The sequence below is a fragment of the Cucurbita pepo genome, chromosome 13, assembly GCF_057944985.1.
Source record: "Cucurbita pepo subsp. pepo isolate OVF chromosome 13, ASM5794498v1, whole genome shotgun sequence".
Taxonomy (NCBI): Eukaryota; Viridiplantae; Streptophyta; class Magnoliopsida; order Cucurbitales; family Cucurbitaceae; genus Cucurbita; species Cucurbita pepo.
Genome location: NC_141810.1, coordinates 12,785,581 through 12,803,806, shown reverse-complemented (window position 1 = coordinate 12,803,806; position 18,226 = coordinate 12,785,581). Strand labels below are relative to the sequence as shown.

At 36.9% G+C, this 18,226-nt stretch overlaps 1 protein-coding gene across 1 annotated transcript; it reads left to right on the top strand.

Moving 5' to 3' along the window:
- The first annotated feature begins 319 nt into the window (after window positions 1–319).
- LOC111808351 (uncharacterized) lies at window positions 320–18,114 on the top strand. Its single transcript, XM_023694275.2, has 19 exons — window positions 320–1,968; window positions 6,757–6,842; window positions 6,931–7,284; window positions 7,382–7,465; window positions 7,561–7,941; window positions 11,490–11,547; window positions 12,988–13,048; window positions 13,165–13,247; window positions 13,335–13,580; window positions 14,196–14,443; window positions 14,540–14,692; window positions 14,772–14,993; window positions 15,215–15,268; window positions 15,406–15,471; window positions 15,604–15,744; window positions 15,819–15,872; window positions 16,249–16,308; window positions 16,931–17,338; window positions 17,434–18,114. The coding sequence occupies exons 1-19, from the start codon at window positions 747–749 to the stop codon at window positions 17,599–17,601; spliced, it is 4,149 nt and encodes a 1,382-aa protein (XP_023550043.2). The 5' UTR covers window positions 320–746; the 3' UTR covers window positions 17,602–18,114.
- Window positions 18,115–18,226: the final 112 nt, after the last annotated feature.

Below are 18,226 nucleotides of genomic sequence, written 5' to 3'. Positions count from 1 at the left end.
TTTATTAGAAATAGAATATAAAATCTATGCAATATATTAGTTAATTTAAAATTAATTATTTTATTTCTGAAAATGTAACTTGAAAATGATTGATATGTGTAAGAAAAAGAGAGCATCTTGAAAAAGAAAAAGAAAAAAAAAAAAAAGCATAAAATTGGGAAGAATTACAAATAAAGAAAATCTGTGAAAAAAAAAAAAAAAAAAAATTAGGCAAAGGCATAGATCCGATAAAGCAATTACGCGGAGTTAGGCCAATGGGTGTATGACACGTGGATAATCATACACCCTCACTGGCAACCTAATAAAAATATCTTCTAGAAACCAACTGCCTTTCACTGCCTGCAAATAACGCGATTCTCTCTCTTCTTTTCTCTTCTCTTCTCTTCTCTTCTCTCTCATCCCAATCGAAAGCGAAATCGAACTGCGAACAAAATTAAATCATTTCACAAGAAAAAGGGATCCGAATACAACAAGAACCATACTAATTTCAGACCCCAATTCTGGTTTTCAGCTCATCCTTTCCTCATCTCTACCTTTGTAACCGAAGAGTTGGACCAGGATTTCAGGATTAGGGTTAGGGTTAGGGTTTGTTTTTTTCTTCGTTTAATCTACGTAGTTTGTGCATGCGAGGGCTTGGATCAGAAAAGCGTATGTGTATGGGAGTGTTGGTATTTGGATAGAGTGGAATATGGGGATTTGACTATGGGACGCGCCACGGATGGGTTGAGTTCTGGTTATTGTTGGTGATGACTAGAGACCGATGTCACCTGGGAAAGAAGATGATGGGTAGGGGTGCGGATGGAGGTTGTGGTACTGAGGAGAGGCCTTGTTTAGTGGCACGAGTGCCGAACAGAATAACGTTGGCCCAAACTCAAACACACGAGGAGAAGTTGTCTACTGTGGACATTGATTATTACGCGCAGGCTCAAAAGGCTTTATGTGAGCGTTCGCCATTTGATGTAGCGGAGGAGACTTCAGCTCCTTGTGTGTCTACTTTGCCCAGTAGGTTGGGTAACTTCTTGAGTAGACATACGGGTGGTAAGAAACGGCAGAGGAAATCCAATTCCGGGGCAGACAAGAAGTCTTCTAGACAAGGTGAAAGGTCGCGTGGCTCCAACATTTGGGTTGAGACAGAGGAATATTTTAGAGACTTGACGCTGTCTGATGTAGACACTTTGCGTGCAGCGTCTTCCTTTAGCGGGTTAGTGTCTAGGAAATGTTTTTCAATTCCCTCATCAGGAAATGTCCCAGAAGCAAATGTAGGTGGCAGTGAGAATGTTAGTGGCGAGAATACGGATGGGGCCATTGTTAAAGACGAGGTTGAGGATGATCGTTTGTGTCCGGATGTGGGCATGGTTGAAGCCAGTGGCTCACTTCTGGAGGACAAGGGTTGTTCGAATTTGGATTCTTCTTGCGGCTTAGAATGGCTTTTAGGCTGTAGGAATAAGGTGTCTCTAACTTCGGAGAGGCCTTCGAAGAAGCGGAAGCTTCTAGGTGGTGACGCAGGGTTGGAAAAAGTTCTGGTTGCTTCTTCTTGCGATGGTAACTCATCTTTATGCCACTTTTGCTCCAAGGGCGGTACTAACAAAGGGTTAAACCCGTTAGTTACTTGCAGTCGTTGTCATGTGGTGGTTCACAAGAAGTGCTATGGCATTAGAGAGAAAGTCAATGGATCCTGGTTGTGTTCTTGGTGTAAGCAGAGGGATGAAATTAATGAATCCACGAAACCCTGTTTGCTCTGTCCCAGGCAGGGTGGTGCTCTGAAACCTGTACACAAAAACGTTGACAGTGGAGTTTCTGTTGAATTTTCTCATTTATTTTGTAGTCAGTGGATGCCAGAGGTATATATAGAGGACTTGACGCAGATGGAGCCTCTTATGAATCTGGGAGGCATAAAAGAAACCCGGAAAAAGTTAGTATGTAACATATGCAAAGTCAAGTATGGAGCCTGTCTTCGTTGCAGCCATGGTATGTTTATTGCCCCCATTATTTCTACCATACTCCTTTTCTGTTTGGATAATGCATCAGAAGCACATTCTACGTGGCTACTATGGTCGTCAGATTTTGGATCATGTTTTTCTTATTGACTTCTGTATGCTGTTGTAATGGGTAGATTATTTTTATTCTTTCTAGCAGAAAAGCATGTTTATGGTTTATGTGTTAATGTCATTTGTACAGAATATTTTAGAAGTTGGTCGAAATCTGAAATTAGTGAACAATTTTTTTCTACTACTCTCGAGGTTTGATTTTATGTTCCTGGCTGCTCTCTCTCTCCCCTCCCCGCTCCATCTTTCTCTCCCACACATACACAATTATGCTTTCTGACTTCTTAGGAAGATTAGTTCTTGAATTATTTTACTACTACCATCCTATTGACAGGGAGTATTAAGAGAGTGGCGTTTGTTCATATTTGTTGGTTATAAATAGTTGTCAATTAATTTATTTTGTTTTAGGTTTATGAAATTCAAATAAAGAATGGGTATTTATGTCGTTTTAGACAGTCTCTTTTAAAAACATGCTGATTGGGGGCGTTAACAGGGCAACTAGTTTCTTCTTTCATGCTTTGTCTGTCATATTGACTGATAGTTATAGGGGAAACTTTCTTATAGGATGTTAGTGGATCCTGATTTGCCATAAAGAAATGATCTCCAGGAATTTCTAGATATTTTATAATTCGTGCATTCCTACTTATCAACCTCTTATTGGAACTCTAAAGTGCCGAGTAGATACACTTTTTTTATGGATAGAAAACATTGTATTAACTCAAAGATCAGATAAAGGATACAAGATGAACAATTATCCTCCCAAAAAAAGCAAGAGAGATAGATCAAAAAGACTCCAATGGACTTGAATCAAGGTTATTGGATTTTACGCAACTCCTCAATTAGAGAAATTGGACCAATTTAAACCCCAAATCTTCCATTGTCAAAGAATTCTATGATTTTTCTATCTAATCTCCAACAAAATAGTCATTAATAGACTAGAGATTTTCTGTCTTTTTCTTGGGTTCTTGGATTATACATCCCTCTTGTAAATTTCACCCATCAATGAAATTGTCTCTTATCAAAAAAAAAAAAAAAAATTGTGAGTTCTTGGCTGGCTTGTGCGCACCTCAAGTATTCTCATGGGACAAATATCTTTGGTTTCCTAGGCAACTCATAAGATATTAAATCTTGGGTGCGCTTAAGCTAGTAGAAGGAATAAGTCCTGAAATCTCTTAGAAACACACTTTGAGCAATTGGAAGTTTGTATAGTCTTCAGTGAATGAAGGCAGAGGATTTTGTTTTCTGAAATAGAAACCAAAGAGGCAAAAGGAGTGTATTATATAAGTACTCAATGTCTTTACTTGAATTTTGTAAACAGCATAAATAACATGGCAGGCGTTGGAAATCATTTATGGTTTTAGTTGAGGTTGAAGATATGTAGTTTTATATTGCGAAGGGACCAAGCAGGCACCTGTATCACTGAAGGTTTCTTTGTAACCTTGATTGTAACCAAGTAATCACCTGAATTTTCTCGGGGACATTTGTATTCCTGATGAGTTTATGGAGGCTGTTTAGAATTCTGACAGATGAAACCGTTGATCATAAAAATGAAAGATGAATTGATGTATAGTTTCATGATATTCTAGTGTTCATATTCTGGTTGGGAATTTCTTATATAAAAAAATGATGGAAGTCCATCGTTCAGCCTTTTTGTTTATGCTAAGGCATTGTCTGAATGATAGGTTTTGAGTGGAGATGTTTCGGTCGGACACTCTTGCAGTTATAGTGATGGTGACTTTGCTGCAAGGGCATAAAGATAATGAACATTTTAATTTGGGCAGTTGCCATCTCGCTGGACTCTTTCTTAAATCTACTGATGGAGCATTTTCTAATATTAGGAATATTCTGTCCATCCTGCTTTTTAGGCAAAGCTTGCTAGACAACTATTTCAAATGGGAATGATTCCAACTAAACATGTTCCTAAGAAGTTCACTCGTAACACATCTTGTGTCCATTATTAGAGTAGTTTCTAAAGTCAACGTCAACTACTTCAATGTTTAATACATCTACTCTTTTTCTTGAGGTTAAATATTCAAATCTCTCATCCCAACATTTGTTGTAAAAAAATATAGTTTGGACCGTTTAGATACAGTTTTTAAGAGTATTTTCTAAGATCTTGGGTTCTATTAAACAATCAAAATTTTGTTGAAATTTTTTTAAGTGTTATATTTCCAGCTAGCTGAAGGTACCATAGCAAGGTGTATAGATTTGACGAAAAAAGTCATAATTGCTAGCCACTGCTATGCTTAATACTACAGCAACCAACGTTATACTATGGAGATGATCTGATTGTAAACTTTTCCACTAGACAAGCAAAGGTGGCAGAGATATGATTGGCAGCTGCCATGGGGCAAATGTGCAACCTATTTTTGAGTTGAGCTTTCTTGAATGAGAACATCAGTAAATCTTTGGACTGGAAGGTTTCTTTCTTGGCAAAAATTTCAATCAACTTGTATTGTTCTATGTGACATTGATATCCTATTTCATAGATGTAGTGTTTAAATTGAATTGGAAGAAATCTACTAACATTTGAAGGCTTTGGAGAATCCATTCTTATTTCTCTTATGTATGGTTCTCTCTGCATCTAATTTATAAAAAAACTGATGCACGATATAGAAGAGCATACAAAAAGGGAGATGAGATATCCCCACAATACCAAAGGGTTACAAAAAGGGTGCCCAATTGGTCATAATCTGTACAAGGTCATACTTACAAAATTACAATAAAACTAGATAGAAAACACTAGATGGAAGCAAAGAGATTAATAGTCTCAAAACTCCTGATGTTAGACTTTGAAGACCTACAGCCCCCAAAGAAGCCATCACCATATTTGTCCACAAAACTCTACCATGACCTTTAAAGGGATTTCTGCACTTAAGCTGAATGATAAGACTCCTCAATTTCATTACAGAAACACCAATGGATACCAAACAGAGAATAATTTGTCCCACCTGTCTCTCAAAAAATCACAGTGTAGGAATGATATCATGGTTGTCCGCATCCCTTCTGCACATTACGCACGAACTAGGGGAAATGCCATCTTTGAAAGTTGCTCTTTCTGAGTTCTTTGGTACATTCACAGTCATTTCATTTGAAAACAGGCCATGTTGGCATTCAGAGGTGGAAGTCGTCATTAGCATGAAATTTAATAGGTGGTTCTCTTTTGCATCCACCGATACCCTTAATTTGAGAACAAATATTGTCAAATATTTTTTTGATCTGAAACTATAATATTATCCGACAGGTACTATGCACAATAAATCTTCATTTTACTTATAGAATCCAAAGTGAGGAATAGATGATTTATGAGGATGAGAAGTCTTCATAACAACAAAATAAGTCACTTAAAAATGCCTATCCAAATTGCATTAGAAATTCCAAAGTTTAGTGGGGCTTTTGACTTTGACATACTAGAAATGAAATAACTATGTCTGGTATGTTGGAATAACATTTTGAATATTAGTTGAAACCTTAATCTATTTATATACTTCATAAATTAATTAATTGCACACAGTTAAATTTGATTTGTTAAAAACATTTTGTTTAATAAGTTGCTTCATAATGAATTTGTAGTTAGTAATTTCTAATTAAAAACAATTAAATTGCATTTTGTATTAACTATTTTTCATGGGTTAATGTGCCATGTTCAACACTGACATAGATAAGGTTGCTCATTCCCCCAGTTTCGTTACACATGCATTTAAACAGCCCCTAATAATTTACTTATTCTGAACAACCATTAAATAAATGCCGTATGGCTGTGCTGTGGCTTCCTTACCATTGTTAAGGCAAACTGATTTGGTGCAATTTGGTGAAGGCTATCCTTGGCCTGTTTTATTAGAAAAATAGTCAAGAGGAAATTCTGAAGACAAGACTATGGATTCTGCATTTTGCATTCAGAGAAAATTTGGGAGGCAGATAGTTCTTTTTGCTCTTCTCAGGCTTACTCTTGTAATTACAACCACCCTTTGGGTAATGACATTTGGACTATTCTCCAGGTTTGGAGGATAGTTGATCTTCCTTCTCCCTTTTTGTAGTTTTTCTTGGATAATTTTTTTATGCAGGAGAAAATAAGTTCCAAACACTAATACGATCCTGTCAAATGATTTATCATAAAAAAGATTGCTTATTCATTTCCAATGAAATGATTTAACATATAGTGAAACTGTAAGCCTTTAACGAGCCCATCTCTTTTTACTGGTGAGTGGTAATTCCTCCAGAAATGTCCTATATCCCCCTTCAGATCCCTCTCTGGTATAAGATTGACTTTTCTTCTACTTGGTCAGTGATCCATATATTGCTCTATTAGATTGGATATTTGGATTTTCACTCAATGATTGGCTCTTGAGAAGTACACATCTATTCACGACAACATAATTTATACTTTGATATGTATGCTAATCCTCAGCGTGCATTTGTTCATACAGTTTATCGTCCTGTTCTCTGTCCTTACATGGTGATGAGAGCAGGAGCTTTCTCTGTCTTGAATGCTTTAATTCGCAGAATATTGTTGACTTGATATGGTTCTTCTTTGGTTTGTTGTATTGATTAATATGATCTAATTTCTTCATTTGTTTGGGGATGATTTTTAGTATTTGGATTTGCTTTTCACTCTTCATGTTTTGATTTTTCTGTTGTCTCATTCCCTCCACCCCTTTGAACTGTCTCCTGCCCGTTTTTAATGGTTATCTTGCTGGGTTGTTGCTCTCAGGAACCTGCAGAACCTCCTTCCATCCAATTTGTGCAAGGGAGGCTAGAAATAGAATGGAGGTCTGGGCAAAATATGGGTGTGATAATGTAAGTGTGAATTATTCCCATTCTAGAATTCAGTCTGTATGATAACAATTTTCAAAGATCTAAGGATCTAAAGGTTTGTTTCTATCAGGTTGAGCTTCGTGCTTTCTGTTCAAAGCACTCTGACAGTTGGGATAGGAGTAGCGGCCAATGTCCTTCTGAAGCTGTTAACAGTAGCTCATATGTTGTCAGCCACCTTCCAGTAACATTGTCAATTAACAGGCCACAAAAATTAGTAGGGAGAAGGAACATTGATAACCTTTTACTCTGTAAGGAGGCTTCTGATACGAATTCTGGAAAATTGGATGGTGGGGAATCAGAAAATATAGGATCCACTGATCCCAGTTTGAATGCTGATTGTGTTGATACACACAAGTCAACTGTCCAGGGGGTTGAGGATGTTAACCCACTTGACTCCCTTAAACTTGCATCAATTATGAAAAAGGTAATTTTGCAAGTCGATCTTGTTTTTTCTTTTAATTTTTTTACTTCTTATCTCTCTAGGACTGTCTTACTTCAATTGTATGTCTGCCTTCGTGCAGTTGATTGATCAAGGAAAAGTGAACGCTAAAGATGTAGCCTCAGAAATTGGCATACCGCCTGATTTATTATGTGCAAAACTTGCTGTAATGCCTGCCATTATTAATTTTTTTGTCATTATTGTTTTGACTTTTTCCCATATAAAAAAAGTCATCTGCTTATGTTGTCCTTCATGTTTCAGGCTGGCAACCTTGTCCCCGACTTGAAATCCAAAATTGTCCGATGGCTAAGAAGTCATGCTTATATTGGCACCTTGCAGAGAAATTTGAGAGTCAAACTCAAGTCGGCTGTTGCTAAAGCTGTTGATGGATCTGCTGATCGTTCAGACTCATTGTCAGTACCTGATTCTGATAATTCAGACCTTATTGCTAATAAGATGGTTACACCTAGAAGAAAAACTAAAAGCAATATTAGCCATTTGAAGAGTGACGAAATCAAATCTTCATCTGAAGAAACTTTAGGTGGCCATTGTCTAGTTATGCAAAGTGATACCTTGGACCAGCAAGCTTGTGAAGAACAAGGTGATTCAAATAAGGAATGCATCCAAGATGCTGGTGAGAAGGTGAGCATGTCATCATTAATTTTTTTTCTTGCCGTTCTTTTTTGGGCTGTTAATCTTTTTATTTATCATATGGAATCCATATGATGATTTGTACAGTTATGGTTTGTTCCCAATTGGGTGTACCTGGTTGCTTTGATTTCTTCTCTGATGAACTTATGAAGTATTCAGTTATTGGACAAAGGAATGAATATTGTTTGTTTATGGAGGTGGTTGCAATAGATGGATTATATTATGTCTACGCAAAATAGACTGGCACTCTTGTTCTTATCTGTCTCTATGTTAGTTCATTGTTTATTTGCTGCATTTTCAGGCCCTAAGGTAACACCTTGATGTGCTGGTTTATGAAAAAAGTTATGCATGATCACTTTTAAATTTTTTTTCTTTTCATAATCATAGTTCTCAGAATGCTGTTCTTATTTTTTTTATTTATATAGCCAATAATAACTGGCTCATGCAATCAAGTAGATAGGTTGATAAAAGAAGTGTGTTGAGGAGGGGAGAATCTCTATGCAATTTTGCATGTGTTGGTATTTTTAAGATTTTTAAATGTTGGTTTGGAGTGGCTTCATACTGAAGAGAACATGGTATAGGGGCCGCGGACAGTATTCACCAAGTATTACATGCATATTTTAACCTTTCGGTTGTCAAGAGATTGGGGATTCTCTGGGTACTAAAATGTATTGCCATAATTTTGCTTGACTAGTTTAAAATTTTCATTTTGTTGTGCTCAATGACACGCTACAAAATGTCGCATCTATCTATCTTTCATGTTCTGTTTGTTCTGACTAGTTCTGGATTGATAAGAGTTGGGAAGGTCAAAAGTGATAACGTGTTCCTCATTCTATTGATTTCTTTCTATCCATGGTGTAAATTTCCCCCACTTTTTCATCATTTTAGCTACTCTACACTTTTGTCCAACTAGACATCTTTGTAATTTCATCCATGAATGAAATTGTTTCTTATAAAAAAAATGAATCTTCCCGTGTTCCTCCCACAACTAATGTTTCTTGGTTTCTCTATCCATTGGTTAGCGCTCTGCCATCATTCTCATTGGTTGTAATTTGGTCTGTTGTCATGTGTCAATATGTTGCCCCTCACACTAATCAATTCACCCCAGAAGCCATGTGGTCCTTGAGGTTGGAGTGGAGAAACTAAGTCTAGCTGTCTACAGCTCACTCTCACTTCGCTGCCTCCATGGTCATAATATCATAACACCTATCAGGTTTATACTTCGATCAGATTCTTGCATTTTGAGTTGGAACAAATCCCTAAGGTGGCCTTAAGTTCAGTAATCAAGTAGAAGGATAGGGGATGAGAACTCCTCCTAGTGGAAAGTTAATGATAAATGATGGAACATTAGGGATGCTAAAGAAAAATTTGGCCAACTTTAAGTGGATACAGGTGGTTAGCTAGAGTTGCATCATATCGTCTTCATAATTGCTGTCAAGAATTAGTAAAACACCCTTGGTGTTTTAAAAAGCCTCCTGAGGCGGGTACCTAGGCACTAGGTGCACATCTACGTGAGCCATACAGCAGGTGTGCATGCCTCCCTTTGAAGCCCCAAGGCATTGGGCTTGCATCTTGCGTTCAGGATTTTTTCCCTCCATATTCTCACTTCAGACCTTGCTTTCTTTGCTACTTCTCTCCACCATCCTTCTTTGCCCCCAAACTTTCTACATAGTATGGATAGTTTGAACTCTAAATTCATATGTTATCTGTTTCTTTATTATAAATCTTTTTTTTTTTTTTTGGATGTTTATTTTTTATGTATATATATATCTATGATTATAGTTATGTATTTTTCCATATATAAATCCTGCATTTAAGCCTTGAAAGGCTATTGCGCTTTAGAGCACCTCAAGCTTTATTAGCTCTGCCCTTACGGATTACATTGTCAATAGCCCATTTGAGTGCCTTTCTCTGTAAGCCTAGAAATCCAGTGTCACTTTGACACTCCATTCATCGTACATTTCTCTTTTTCTTCTCACTTTCTTTGTGTAGATATGTGAATGGATGTTAGGTAGCTTTTTTATCCGAGGAAGGTGCAAAATTAGGCCAACTTCAAATTGCACACAAATCATAATAGTGTTTTAATAGATTCCTCAAATGAGAATTGATCAGAAGTGTCTGGCCATTATTTTCGTTCATTGCTTCTCATTTTTAAGAAGCATGTGCAACTTTTGGAAACAAAAAAATCAAGTTTTTTTTTTGTTCCCATTTCCAATTTTCCCCAAAAATATGAATAAGCGCATTGTTGTATTATATAGGAACTTACATAAATTTGTGGAAAGAGATCTCCAATGAGCTCCTTTCTTTTTCTAGCCTGGTTCAATGTGTTATGGGTGGTGGGAAGGAAACGTATTTATGGGAGGACCAATGGGTGGGGATAAACATCTCTGCACTACGTTCATTGTGTGGCTGAGGTTTTGGTTCTTTTGGTTCTTTTTTGGAGCTCTCCCTTTTTTCCACTTTGTCATTCGTTGTCTGTTAGGGAAACAATGGATGTCACAATTTTCTTATTTTTGATCGGAGAGTTTGAGTTTAGATTTAGGAGAAGGGATGTTTGTTTTTCAAGTCCTAACCTTTGTGGGGGTTTCTCTTGTAGCTCTTTTTTTTCATTGTTTGTTGAACTCCTCTTCTCTCCCTATAGGTATGGTTCTTTCTGCTCCATAGAAGGATAAAATTCCAAAGAAAGTTAAGCTCTTTGTTTGGCATATTATTCATAGAAGAGTTATTCTCTTGATTGGTTTTCATGAAAGTTGCCTTTGTTGGTTGGTCATTTTATTGTATTCTTTGTCCGAGTGCGGAGGAAGACATGGATCATATTCTTTTGAGTTGCAAGATTGCACGATCTTTTTGGAGTCACTTTTTTGAGATGCTTGGCTTTCCGTTAGCCCCTCACAAAGATCTGAGTGAGATAATCAAGGTGTTCCTTCTCCATCCACCATTTAGGGATAAAGGAAATATTTTGTGGCATGTTTGGGGTGTATGGTTTGTTGTGAGAGATCTTTTGGGAGAAAGGAATGATGGAGTCTTTAGAGGAGTGGAGAAGGATTTGAGAGATGTTTGGTCTCATGCTAGATTCTACGTTTTCTCTTTGAGCTTTTGGCGAATGGTGATGAAGTCTTTTTATAATTATTCTTTAGATCTTATCTTGCACAGTTAGAGCCCTTCCCTTTAGTGGTTCTCCCTTTTGCAAGCTTGGTTTTTCAAATGCCGTTTTTTCATCAATGAAAGGTTGATTTCACATTTTTAAAAAAAAGTTGTATAGGAATATTTTTTTACCACTCTTAATAGGAACGTTGCGTTTTCAGGTTGTGGCATGTCTTTTGCTTTCCGTGGATTGATGTTTCTCTTCTTGCTGCTCCTTATATTTTGAACAATTAGCTGACGATGGCATTTTCATGAAGTTGAACCTTTCTTCCCAAAAATTCCCCAAGTTACCATAGTTCATGAATTTTTTAATTTTAATTTTAATTAATTAATTTATCTTTTAGTTTTTTTACTTTTCCCGTACCCATGGTAAGTGATTTTGTTCATCCATGCAGCATTTAAACGAGCATGATAGTTCTCAAGATACTCCAAGGAATTTGCCAAATGATGTAGGTATGTTATGAAGTTTATGATCAATTCTTCTCTATATGTTTCCAGCTCAATCGTGTTTTTCTCCCCTCCCATATTTGTTTGGTTGATTCAAGACAATTTTTAATCTTTGATAGATAATAATAAGTTTGTAAGTAACTTATTTCTGTTACCCATCTAATGACACCAATGCTCTCTTCTAGGTTTTTGAAATGCTTCCACAAGAAAACTATTTTCAATCACTTAGTTGATCCCTATCCCTTCCTTCCCCAGATTTTAAAATTTATTGCTTTTGAATTTCTTGGCTTGTGGGAATCCAAAACATGCCTACTGAACTTAATCTGGACAATGTATGAAAGTATGAGAGATGAAGTTTAATCCCGTTTTGATGGCTATTGGAACTTAGTTCTTATCTCTCTTTTTTTTTTCTTTGAGAAACCAAAAATAAGAGGAGAGGCGTTAAAATAATAGCCCATGAAGCCAGACCTTAACTATACAAAAAAGGCTTGACCTAATGGGTGATTACAGCAGTCTTTGGAAGTCAAAGCCAAGAGGCATTGAGCCTACGAGAGACCACATGTACTCCCAAGATAAGATCCCTTACAATCCCTCTAAGATTTCTGATAGTCCCTAAAAACAATATTATTTCTTTCCCACCAAATACCTTAAAGAATAGCATAAAAGCTAGCCTATCACACCATTTCTTTTAGAGACTGTTTGGTTGAAGGTTTTGTATAAGATACGTGGAAAAATAATGACTGAGAAAAGAATGTTTGAGGATAGAATGTCTGAGATTCAAATATCTGTATTTGGTGTTGCATGTTCCAGGTTATCAAAATTGTATAAAAATAAAGTATTTTCAACAATTTTATTACATTATTTAATTTATCTATTCATTTTAGAAATAAGTAATTTATTTATTTAATAATTTTTTTGTCAAAATAAATTAAATAAGGTCCCAGCTTTCAGATTCAGCCACCCATAAATCAGTAACCGTAGCTTTTTGTCATGGGAAAGGGAAAACAGCTGGGAGTATCATCTAGCTAAAGTTTCCTCCCCAAGCCTGTGTCTTTTCAAAAGGGCACTCTGTTTTTGGATTCTTAAAAGTCTTGTGGGACTTTATCATCTGGTTCAATTTTTTATTTATCTAACCTTCAATTGGAGGGAAGCTATGAGCCAGTGTGTGAATCCTAGCTTCCCTGGTTTGATGTTGTTCCATTTGATTTGTTTTTTAAGTCCCTTCATTTAAGTACATTTTTTTTAATAAGAAACAATTTCATTGATATATTAAATTTACTCCATAAAAGGGGCATAAGTATATGTTTTCATGCTATCTGCAACGCCCCCCACCCCCCCCCCCCCACCCACCCACCCACACATACGGATCTTCAAATGGATCCTTGGATTTTCTTTACCCCCTAGAATATTGGTTACTCATTTTTGGTTAAATATTTTGCCTTGTAGAAGGTGATTTCTTGGAGTGTTCTGTTTCTGGCCATAATTCTTCAGTAAGTGCAGTTCATGGGTATGTGGTTATTCTTTATCTATTGTAGTTTCGATTTATAGGCTTTTGACAAGTAACTTCTATTTATATATTATCTGCTGATGGATTCCTAATCCTTCTAGATGAATATTGTGCAGAAAGGCTGGAGAGTCCCCTAATTCTTATTTTCATCCATATGTCCAAGAGAAAATGGCACATATGTTGGATGCAAAGCTTCTAAGTAACTACATACTTGGTTCTAGTGGTAAAGTTTTTTCATGCTACTTGGTATGCATTGAATTTATCTTGAGATTATTTTACTTCACAGATTTGTCAGAAGGAGAGATGTCATGGCAAGCATCTTCCAGTGCTGGCGTTTGCTGTGGTCACCAACGCCAGCATTTTGACTGCAATGGCACGAGTTACAAATCTGGTGGATTTAATCCAAAGCAGCTAGTCAATAAAAAAATAGGTGGAATCATAAAGTTGTCTCCAGAAGATGAAATTGAAGGAGAAATTATATTTTATCAGCTCAGATTACTTGCAAATGCAGTTTCAAGAAAGCGGTTCACTGGTATTTTAATTGTTATTTCAAGCTTCAATGTACATGCTGGTCTTTTTACTCGTTGTTTATTCTCCCTCCCTCATGAAAATCCAGTATTTGATCTTTGAACTTTTAGGCTTTCCTTTTGGTTGCTTAGCTTTCAAATAGCCTTAACTTAGTCCTTGAAATTTTTAAGTATTTTGGTTTTTATCATAATTCTCCCAGCAATCTGCTCTACCCAATTTCTGCATGCGTCAAACTGTGTGACCTTAATACATGTATTTGAAGTCCCATCATCTGTCTATTAAATAATTGAAAACAAAGTAATGGTAAACATCAAATAGTTATTTTTTAAAAAACGTTTATGGACTAAATTAGACATTTGAGGTGTGAGTCAAAAAATTAAACCACTAACGGTAAAAAAAATGGCAAGGAAAATGGTTTTTTATTTGATAGTTTATAATAGACATTTTATTAGTTCAGGACTGAAATGAAATAAACTGAAAGTTTAGGGACTAAATTGGATTTGGAGCCAAAAAAAAAAAAAAGAAAAGAAAATTGTCTGATGACTGTTAACTCTCCCATGAAATACTCCACAGGAAAGCTTCCTCTGATAACTTTTGGTACTACAAATGGTTTTTGCAGACTATTTAATTTGTAACGTTGTTAAGAGTCTTCCAAAGGAGATTAATGAAGCACGAAGTACTAGATGGGATGCTGTTCTTATTAATCAGTATTTTGGTGAGCTTAGAGAAGCAAAGAAACGGGGTAAGAAAGAGAGAAGGCATAAAGAAGCACAGGCTGTACTAGCTGCTGCAACGGCTGCTGCTGCTGCCTCTTCTAGGATGTCATCATTCAGAAAGGATGTATACGAAGAATCTGCTCATAGAGAGGTTTTTTTTGATGATTTTACATGGAGCTCTTTACTGCACTTTTATGTCATCTTTTGAGAAGCGACTAATGTTGAAATGTTTGGCAATTCTTCCCAGTTGATGCCTCGTGCAAAAGAAACACTTACTAAGGTTGCTCTCCCAAAAACTTCATTAGAGTCGGATTTCTGTAAAGAACATGCTAGATCCTGTGACATCTGCAGGCGGCCAGAGACAATGTTAAAGCCAATTTTAGTCTGCGCAAGCTGCAAGGTTTCATACTTTATCTGCTTGTTTTTGTGGAAAAGGAAAACAAATGTTGTATTTGATTGACAGATGGCATATGTTGCAGGTTTCAGTACATCTGGATTGCTATCGGACTGTTAAAGAGTCCTCAGGTCCATGGTATTGTGAGTTATGTGAAGAATTGGCAGTATCAAGAGGGTCTGGAACTCCTGTAGTCAATTTTTGGGAGAAATCATATTTTGTTGCAGAATGTGGTCTATGTGGTGGCACCACAGGTGCATTCAGGAAATCATCTGACGGCCAGTGGGTTCATGCCGTATGTGCAGAGGTAAAATACAGTAATTAGTTTATAGGAATTATCCTTCTCATTTTACTTGCTTTCTCTTCGTCTGTCATTTAAAAAAGATGGAAAAGATAGAGGCTGTGCTTTTAAATTTTAAAAACGTCATTATAGTCCCTCTATAAAGGATAAGGCTAATCTATGGGAAACATTATTTTTATGCATCCCTCTTTACATATGGACTGTTAACTCCATGCATCATCTTGTAGTGGGTCTTCGAATCAACTTATAAAAGAGGACAAGCAAATCCTGTGGGAGGAATGGTATGTAATATTGCCAAGTGTTACCATTTTACTATAGCTTAGATATGTGACTATCCATAAGCTAAAATTCATTTGTGGGAATTGGTACTTATGGTTGATTTTAATTCGTCAATTTACCTCTCTTAATGGAATGTCAGGAGACAGTTTCAAAGGGGGTGGACTCTTGCTATATTTGTCACCGCAAGCATGGTGTCAGTTTGAAGGTCGACTAACTTATTTGTGCTGCAATATGTCCGTTTAAAAATTATAGCTGTATCGGAATTCCTGTCATTCCATTATTCTTTGTTTTCTTGAATATTGTGATGGTTAAAGTACCTTGATTTCATTGTCTTCAGTGTAATTATGGTCATTGTCAGACCACTTTTCATCCCTTATGCGCTAGAAGTGCTGGATGTTACATGACTGTAAAGACTTCGGGTGGTAAGTTGCAGCACAGAGCATACTGTGAAAAGCATAGCTCAGAGCAGAGAGCAAAGGTACTCTTTCTCGTAATGATTTCTATTCTTGCAGCATACAGTTGTGACATCTAACATTGAACGAACATGGACAGGCGGAGAACCAAACACATGGAATCGAGGAATTGAATAGAGTCAAGCAAATTAGGGTAACTCTATGTCCATTCTAATAATTTCTTATGAAATTACTTTCTTTTATATTTGCGACATGATGCTTGCGGCTTAAGATTACACTCAACTGTTTTTCACACAATTATTTACATCCATTATACCTATTGGCGAATGTAAGAAGCAATTTCAAAATATATTTGAAGAGGTTCCTTATCATAACCATTTATGATTTCGTTTTTTAGTTATAATTGTGAACCTAGTTTCATTTGCATGCTGTGCGACCTTTCATGCATGCCTTTATACTTGAACTATACTTGATTTTACGGGCTTGACTTTTGCTGTACGTGCTTATATCTGAAATTAAGCTATAATTTTTGTAGAATATTGTTGAATTCTCCATTTTCTGTTTTGCAGGTTGAACTGGAGAGGCTACGCCTACTCTGCGAGAGAATCATCAAGCGTGAGAAGATCAAGGTATGCCATTTTAACGAGAAAACTAAATTCCATCTTTTGAATAGGTATATATTACAAGGAACAGAGATTTGAAAAGCTACAACTATCAACTTTCACCAAGAGTGCCGATTACATGACGAAGCAAGGATAGTAGTCCCTCAAAACAATAACAACAAAAACAAAAAAGCTTTCCGATTATAATTAATCTCAGAAATTAAATAATTTTGAACTAGTTTGGAAAGGACGCACCAGGAAGCCACATGAACTTCAATAAACTAAAGTTCAATTGAAATCTCTTATAAAAAAAGGAAAGAAGTTCGATTGGGCTCAGCTCTTTATTCCAAGTGTTTGCCACCCATGGGCATTATGAATACTGATATCAATAAGCTGAGTGCCCAGCCACTCAAGAACTAGCTTAGTTAGTTCATGAATTTGTGAACTTATTTCGGCCCTCAAGGAGTGGCTCTATTGGTTGAGTGCTTGGGGCTTTGGGCTGTAATGTACTATGTCTTGGTTAGATCATTGGTGTTAAGATCTATGGACAGGATTTCTGTTATATGGCATTATTTGGGGAGTTTAAACTTGGAATCTCTTCCCTCAAGTGTTCCTTACTCAGAAGCCTGTTTTTTTTTTATGTTTGCAGAGGGACCTGGTTCTGTGTTCACATGATGTTCTTGCTTTTAAAAGAGACCATGTAGCACGATCCGTACTAGTTCACTCTCCTTTCTTCCTACCTGAAGTTAGTTCTGAATCAGCTACCACATCATTAAAGGGGCACGTGGAAGATTTAAAATCGTGCAGCGAAGCTGTGCAGAGATCAGATGATTTAACTGTCGACAGCACAGTTTCCATCAAGCACTGGAACAAAGTACCGTTGTCTTTGGACACTGAACAAAAGACGGACGACGATAGTTCTACATCTCAGAACCCATTCCCCCAAAAATTTGTAGACAGGGGTCAGTTTGCCGGGAAGCAAATACCTCAGAGATCTTCAACTTCTACATCACGTAATCTTGTAGATGTTAGAGGATTGAGGTTCAAGTCTAGAAAGGTATAGCGTTATGTTTCTCTTCATTTTTGTTATTACCCATCTAGCTTGTAGATTCAATTATGTGCATCATCCTGACTGGGCACTATGAACCATAGCATGCCGAGACATTTCAGAAAGAGCTGGTAATGACGTCCGACCAAGCATCAATGAAGAATTCTCTTTTACCTAAGCAGTACCTGTATGTTCCTGCTGATGTCCTCGCCAAGGAGAAACAGGTCAACCAGGAAACAGGTTCTGCCGAGCCACCAAAATGCGACAGGTAGTTGAGAGAAGGCATTTCTTGTGTTTCAGATTTCCACGTCACACCAAACATCCATATTCCCGGACCCATATCTTGCTCGGAAACTGAGTCCAAGAACAAGTAACATGGCCAATGCAGAAGAGCAGAGCAGCAGCACAGGGGGAATGCTGGGATGGACTCCAGCAGGGCGCCCGAGTTTGACTTGGGCAACGAAACTGGACGTTGAGTGTAATTGTACAGTTGGGTGGGAAGTCATATATGTTGAAAATGGGGGCAGATTGAGTTTTCCTTGTCTTTGAGATTGTCTTCCTGGTTGGTTGAGTCGAGTTCTTAGAAGAGTATTAGCCATGGAGTGTTGTAGGAGTTGCAGGGAGGAGGGAACAAGGAAAGAGTTGGTGCTGTGATTTGTTTACCATTGTAAAGTTTGGTGTATAATTGAACGCAATCAACCTCTGTCCATCCTCTTCAAACCCCAACTCACGCCCAATTTTAATTACTACAATAATCCCAACGCCCAACCCCATAATTTCTTCTACTTTTTTATCCCTTCCATTAATTACATTAGGATTTTTTCTTTTTCATTTTCATTTTTTTTTTTTTTTTTTTTTTTAATAATTAGCTTCAAGGCTTGCCAGGAACTAGATGTT